The sequence below is a fragment of the Jaculus jaculus genome, chromosome 1 (assembly GCF_020740685.1).
Source record: "Jaculus jaculus isolate mJacJac1 chromosome 1, mJacJac1.mat.Y.cur, whole genome shotgun sequence".
Taxonomy (NCBI): domain Eukaryota; kingdom Metazoa; phylum Chordata; class Mammalia; order Rodentia; family Dipodidae; genus Jaculus; species Jaculus jaculus.
This window is the reverse complement of record NC_059102.1, coordinates 13,302,136-13,309,355: the sequence shown is the minus strand read 5'-3', so window position 1 is coordinate 13,309,355 and position 7,220 is coordinate 13,302,136. Positions and strand designations below refer to the sequence as shown.

At 52.8% G+C, this 7,220-nt stretch overlaps 1 protein-coding gene across 2 annotated transcripts in view; it reads left to right on the top strand.

Moving 5' to 3' along the window:
* The first annotated feature begins 329 nt into the window (after positions 1-329).
* Plpp4 (phospholipid phosphatase 4) overlaps positions 330-7,220 on the top strand; it is a 168,049-nt gene continuing 161,158 nt past the window's right edge. For both annotated transcript variants that reach the window (XM_045132805.1, XM_004659291.2), the window contains exon 1: positions 330-428. In XM_045132805.1, the coding sequence (XP_044988740.1) occupies positions 373-428 (56 nt within the window). In that variant the 5' untranslated portion in view covers positions 330-372. The remainder of the gene's footprint in view (positions 429-7,220) is intronic.

The window sequence follows — 7,220 nt, the reverse complement described above, 5'->3', positions numbered from 1 at the left end:
GAGGGTTGGGAGGGGTGGAGGGGGAGGACCTCGGGGCTTCCCCAGGCTTCCCCTCTCGGGCTCCGACGAGGGCGCGGGACGCGGAGGCGGTGCCCAGCGCGAGGGTGCCCGGAGTTCTGGAGGCTCCCCTGCCCGCCGCGCGCGCGCGCGCGCGCACGGAGCCCCGAAGCGCCGGGAGCGGTCGGTGCAGCGTCCCGAAGCCCGGGGCCCCGAGGCGGGAGGTAGGGACCGAGCCGTGCCCGCCCTCCCGCCCCCGCCCGGCTCCGGCCTCCAGCCCCCGCCCGCGGCCTGCAGCGCGCCGCCCTCGCCGCCCGCCTCGGAGCCTCGGAGAGCAGCGCCGGCCGCCGCCGCGGGAGCTGCCCGGGCCGCACCATGCGGGAGCTGGCCGTGGAGATCGGAGTGCGCGCCCTGCTCTTTGGGGTCTTCGTGTAAGTCGTGGGGCGTAGCGGGCGGGGTCCCACCCGCCCAGCCTCTCCGCGCCCCAACTTTGTTTGCGCCGCCCGCCGCGTCCTGCCAAAGGGGGTGGGGTGGGGGGCTGGGTTCGAGGCGTCTACCTCGCCTGGTGCCTAGGATGTGCCCTTCGGGATCAAAAGAGAACCTCTCCTTCCATTTAGGGGACACTTTGGGGGCGCAGCGACCCAAGCGCGGCCGGGCTGGGACTGGGACCCGCTGTCACCGCCCCGGGGAGTGCGACGTCTCGGAGCCCCTCGCCAGCGCCTTTCGGCAGCCTTGCACACCTGCCCTGGCATTTAGGCTCTTTCCCTAGGGTGCTGTGCCTGCCCCGCGCCCTCCAGAAGTTTTGCCCTCGTTGTGATTTTTTTTTTCTTTTCCGGCCAACCGGGGCCATTTTTGCTCCTGACTCCACCTCCCTCTGCCCCTTGCCCGGGGGCAGCTTAGGTCTTCTCGGATGTCCCTCACTCCAGCGCCCGGTCTTGTCCTTCTGAACATCTTCCCAGGAGGTGTTTGCAACACTTCTTCCGCTGGAAAACTGTTGCCACGGAGGGTCGGCAGGTCAGGGGCCGGGGTGAGGGTGTGGGGCGTGGGCCGGGGACACCTGGAGCTCCCGTTTTTCGCGGGGGTCCGTTTAAGGTGAGAGAATGAGAAGCAGACGCCCTCCAGGGACAGCTGCGAAATGAGCGCCGGCTCCTGGGAACAGTGACTTGGAGAGAGGAGGGGGCGCTGGCGCAGTTTCTTCTGAGATGTCTGCGCTTCCGCAGGCGTTGGGGACCCTGGCTCACCAGCCCCCAAAGCCCAAGCAGGGGGAGAACTGTGGGGTCTCTTCTCCAAATCCCAGACTCTCGCTTCACCCGTTGCTCGCCTTGAGTTCCTGACACGTCGGCGCCCACCTCCGCTCTTGTCCCTGAAGTGCAGGATCTGGGCTTCTCTCCTCCCACCCCTGGCTTGCTGGCGCACTTGGGACATTAAAGTTGCACGAACACTCTGAGTTGGCAGGCTTGGGTGGGTGGGGAGGGGTGTCGTCAGAAGACATCCAAGAAGCCTCTCTCTGGATTTCTGCCCCTAACCCTTATTCAGTCTCGGCAGGTGGGCGATGTCAAAGATGACTCCTGTCCCAGCTGCGCAGGGTGTGCCGCGGGATCGAGGGGGTCACATCCACCCAGAGTATTTATTCACAAATCAGAAAAGGCCGCGAGCTCCCCAGATGCAGGCAAGCCCCCCTGTCCTGCCTCTGACAGAACACTACTGTTATTCACTGGGAGAAAGCGAGGGAACAAGGGGAACTGCAGTTGAAACCAAGCGCTTTCCCCCTCCTCACACTCTGACTGTCCTTCTACCTTTGGAATCAGCTTTACAACTGGTGGTTGCTGGGGCCTGCGGGGGCAATTTCCAGTTGGCAGATGGGCTAACACCCCCATTGAGTCAGTATGTGATGGAAATGAGAAAATAATGTTTGGTGCACGTGGAGCATAATGTTTGTTGGGGGCAACATGTTTGCGTGAAAATGCTGAAAGAAAATGAAGTAGGCTGCTTGGCTATCTCCTTTGATATGGGAATTCCTATGTACAAAGGGGGGGGGTCTCACAATATATAAAACACTTACACTGTTTTCTAGTTTCCTTCCAGTGTTCTTCCAAACATTTAAGAGTTGTTTGCAGATACACGGTGGAATGTGTTGTTAGTTTGAAAACTTGGTAATTACTGGTTATGTGCTTCTGGATACTTCTAAGGATGCTACGGTTAAAAAGCAAAGGCAGCTTGCATTCTTTTCCCCGCAGTTCCCCCTTGGATTACTTAATAGGGGATATGCTGTTACTTCCCCCAGCAGTAACATGTGGGCATTGATTACATTTCTTCATGGTTCCTGGGGTTCATATGAAATTGCAAGTGTTGGGCTGGAGAGATAGCTCAGCGGTTGAGGCGCTTGCCTGCAGTGCCTAACAACCTGAGCTTGATACCCCAGTACCCACCTAAAGCCAGATGTACAAAGTGGCACATTCATCTGGAGTTCGTTTGTGGTGGCTGGAGGCCCTGGTGTTCATGTTCTTCCTCTCTCTTCTCTCTCTCTCTCTCTCATTGCAAATAAATAAATAAACTAAGATGAAAGAAAGAAAGAAGGAAGGAAAGAAAGAAATGGCGCATGTTATCCAGAAAGACCAGATTGGCATCAAGGCTGCAAGCTGGGGGTGGTGGGGGTGCGGGGTCTTGGATGGTCATATGCACTTAGCATGAGGCAGGTAACTACTTCTGGAAGATGCTTGCAGCACAGTACAGATGACCCCTTGTTTTCTCAGCTTAGCTTCTGGCACCGCGACAGAAGCTGGCTTTTGGAGGAAGTTTCCTTCTTGTGTTTTTGTCCTGGAGTGATGACAAGATTCAATGAAGCTTCATTGTGAAGATGGAGGTCCCTGCAGTTCAGTGTGGTTAGAAGTCCTTCCAGATGAACAGAATCTAATCTCTGCAGTGTCCAGTGTACCTGATGTCATTTGTCACCTGTTTGGGCTTGGCATGCCGATCCCATTTCCCAAGATGAGATGTTTAGAGTGGAGGGTGCATCTCACCTCTATGCAAGCTCATGTCCCAGAGAGAGTTCACCTGGTCATGTGCCTGCTCTCTCACCACGATTTCTTGCCTGGAAGCTGGGATGTCACTGCAGCTGCTCCCTGTAGATTCCCAGTGAGGACTAATGAAATGTGTTTCGGACCTGTGTGTAGCAGCGTCGTAAGCATCCCCTTGCTGACTCTTAGGGAGTCTTGGCATCAGAGAAGGTGTGGATGGAGGTTTTGTGAGTTCAGGATCAGAGAGAAAATTCTGTGCCAGGTGTATGGTGCCTTTGGGGCCATCCTGCTTGAGAACTTCCAATAACTGGGAAGAACGGTAGTAAACGGGAATGCAGATCAGGACTGCGCGTAAAGTGTAGCGTGAGCTAGAACCCTGCGAGGAAAATAAAAGTACAGCGTGTAGCTTTGAGGCTGTATGTTTAAGGGTGCTCTGAAGTTGTGGGGTTGGAGGGTCCTCTTGGTCTTCGTGGAGCAGAGTAGGGAGAGGAAGAAGCGCCCTTGGACTTCTTCTATCTTGCTGTCACTGAAGACCTCAGGAGAGAATCAGTGAATGTATGTTTCTGGAAATATTGGAGCTGGACCTTCCTCAGCAGCCCTGCAGCCCAGTGGAACCAGTATACAAGTCACCTTGCTTCTGTTACCAATAGAGGGGGTGCTACATGCATGTCAGACCATCGTGTATGTGGCTCCACCCGATGCAAAGTGCACACTGATCAGTTATCTGCATCTTGGATTGAAGAAATGGAAACACACAAAGGAGCTGCTCAGTACAGAGCTGCAAAGTTCATTTCTTTGCTGTAACTTCACACGCTGCAGGATTCTCCTTCTGCTTGCTCTAGGAAAAACAGTGAGCGTCTGTGGTCAGTTGGGGATTTACTGGGAGTGTTCCATCTCCTTTCACCGGGAAGCCTCATCTCGCTAGAGATGGATACTGCACAATCCCTCGCGTTAAGGATAAAAAAGCCAAGGTTCAGAAAGATTGAGTAACACTCTGGAAGATTGTTTTTATTTTAATTTATTTGAGAAAAAGAGGCACAGGTGGAGGGGGGGAGAGAGAATGAGAATGGATGAATGAATGGGCATGCCAGGGCCACTAGCCACTATAAACAAACTCCAGATGCATGGACCACCTTGTGCATCTGGCTTTATGTGGGTACTGGGGAATCGAACCTGGTTCTTTTGGCTATGCTGGCAAATGCCTTAACTGCTAAGCCATCTCTGAGATTCTAGATCAGCTGGCAGGAGAACTGATACAGATGCAAACAGGGAGCTGACTCTGTGTCCCAAAGCCATCCACCACTGATGTAGGAGGTGTCCGTCATCTGGCTTCCAAAGAGGAGTGCAAATGACCGTATCCTGTGAGTGATCCGCTTCTGTGCCCATTGCCTGCAGAGGAGCAAGTGCATGTGGAGTAATATGTGGGAGCAGCTGTCACCTTGACTGTAAGATCCAGTCTTGGGATGGCTTCTCACAGCTAGAGGAAGAGCAGGCTGATTCAAATTCCCCCGAAGATAAGCTTTGGGCCTGTCTCAGCATTTGAAGGCAGGTCATGGGGAGTAAGTGGCTATAAGAACTGAGAGGCTCATAGAAAGAAAAATAATCCAGCAGTGTACACCTTATCCTGCTATTGGGGTAACCCCCCTAGACCTCAGTTATCTCAGAAGTCCCTACCTTCCCAACACTGAAGAAAGGACCCTAGAGAGATGGGTGCCAGCCTGGAGTCAGGGTCTGGGGTGATGGTGTCTGCCTGTTTCACCTGTCAGCCAGGATTCCATGGGCTCCTGCTCTGTCCCTGGATGTCTCCCTTTCCTTCTCCGCTGTGGCTCCTGGAGGCTGCTCTATGAAATTACCCACCTGGAGTTAGTTGGTCAGGATGCTGCTGTGCACAGTAGCAGCACCTGTCTCCCTTAGGTCAGTTCCGCGTCTGTCTTTGCTCTGCAGAAGACCTGAATGGGGTGCTTGGGACAAGAGAAGGAAGGCCCCGTAGCACATGGTCTAGCAGAGTGGGCTCACAGTGGACCAGGGTGTATTGATTTCCCCTTATGCAATCACTGCAACTTTTTGCCTTCCAACATCTTTCCTCTCCATCTGATCCATAGATCTTTATTTGGCACATTTTAGGTGCCTGAGTACGCAATAGTTCATTTCCTTTCTTTTCTTCTCATTGGAGGCATTTGGCTGGTGCGATTCCAGTAAGACAAAGGAAAATGATGGCTAACCTAGTCCAGGTGACATGCTTGAGGGCATGACAAGTTGGCAGATGTTTGAAAGATTGAAAGTAGCTATGTGATCTATCATTCTTGCCCCTGAGAATCTAGTGTAAAATTCTAGCCTGAATCGGTCATGGTAATTGGAGCAAAGTGCTCAGTTTTACTGTGAAGGCGGGATAATTAACCCTGGGAGGGTGAGAAGAAGGGGAAACTGCCAGGGAATGCTGCCCAGAGTTGACTGTTCACCTAAGCACCGAGTGCCAAGTGTACAAGGCCTGGGCTCAAGGACATTCCTGCAGAGTGAAAGCCTGGCTGGCGTTGGGACGGCACAGTTCGGCTCACCAGGTTTGACTTCTAACTCAGGGTCAGGAGGGGGTGAGGGACTGTTGATCAGAAAGCAGCCTAGCATGAGAATATGGAAGACCCCTGTGTGGATATACGTGCCCAGGGGTGGAGAGGGCCGTTCCATCGGTCACGCCGTCCCCGCTTACTTTTGTCAGCGATGGTCCCTGCCGCTTGGCTTCAGCGCTCTGGAGCGCGCATCTTACGCTGTCTGCACACGGGCCAGCGTCTCCACGCCTGCCTGGCTCTGGACTGTCAGTGGTTGCACCCTGCGGACTAGGATGCATGTCTGTCTTCCTTAACCCCCCTCCCCTTGTTCCCCACCCACACCGGCTGTGCACATGGGTGACACGCCCTGGTCTGATTTCTGATGGTCATTTTCCTAGAACTCTGAGTGTTTGGTGTCAGCCCAGAACAAAGCTGTTTAACTGCTGGGCCGCTGACTGCCTGTGTCCCAGCTCGGGGCTTCCTAGTCCACTGATTCCAATGTACGGAAGAGAGGCCAGAACACGCACTTTGCCCAGAGCATTCTTCAGTGTCGCCCAGGTTTAGGGACTCCTGATGTGCTGACAATGGTCCTCTGAGACTCTCCTTTGGTTCCTCTTTCCTTCCTGGCCACACAGAAAAACTGCTGTCCCCTGGCCCTGCCATGGGATTTGATGATACCAGCTGGGGAGCCCCAGTCCAGGGAACGGTGGGTGGAATGACAAGTGTCACCGCTGGGTGGAGGCAGTGTTAGGACTCCTTAGTGGCGAGTTTAGGGCTGCGTGATGGACATCAGACTGCGATCCCAGAGGCTCATGGTACTACAAGGGGACTTTGGGACAAGAGGCAGCTCTAGGCTAACAGATGAGGGTGTTGGTTAGCTACTGTGGCACCATGACCAGTGCACCTGTCACCATTTAGCTTGCTGTCTAGCAACAAGTTTGGAATGAGTTGCTGGAGGTAAAGTGGAATAGTAAAGGCTTTGGAGCTAGACACACTTGTATTTGGGTTTCTGCTGGGCCACTAGTTAGTGACTCAGCACCTCTGTTGCTGTGTGTGGACATGGAGAAGACATTTCACTCAATCTGGTTAGAAAAGGTACTGTTAGTTCCTGTAGTAGAGACAATTAGCTGTCTTCTCCCCACTCTTGGTAATTCCTATAACATACATGTATTGTCTATAATGTTAATCCCTATTACTTAAGCATGGTGTCTATGACTATTAATGCCTATTACATACATGGGAGAATGTTAATCCCTATTACAAACATGTGATAACTATGCATGGTAATGTTTATTACTTCTATGTGGTGTCTATGGCTGTTAATGCAGCCTTTTACTTACACGTGAGGTGCACAAATGTTAATGCCTGTTACACACAGGTGGGTCGACAATGGCACTGTGGCATTGTGATTGTAACTGTGGCCTTTGGCCTCAGGTTGCTAACATTTTAATCCTGATTTTTCTTGTATGAGCTTTGTGAGGCTTTTGGTAAAGGATACCACTTAAAGCTTTCCTGTTCAGTGAAAAGATAAACCATGTTCATAAACATAAGGCTTATGAGAACCAAACGAAACAGTGTTCAGCTCATCCTAGGTGCTCAAAAAACACATATTTCATCAGTATCCATGCCTTCTGACGAATATACAACGTAAAGAGAAAGGCTG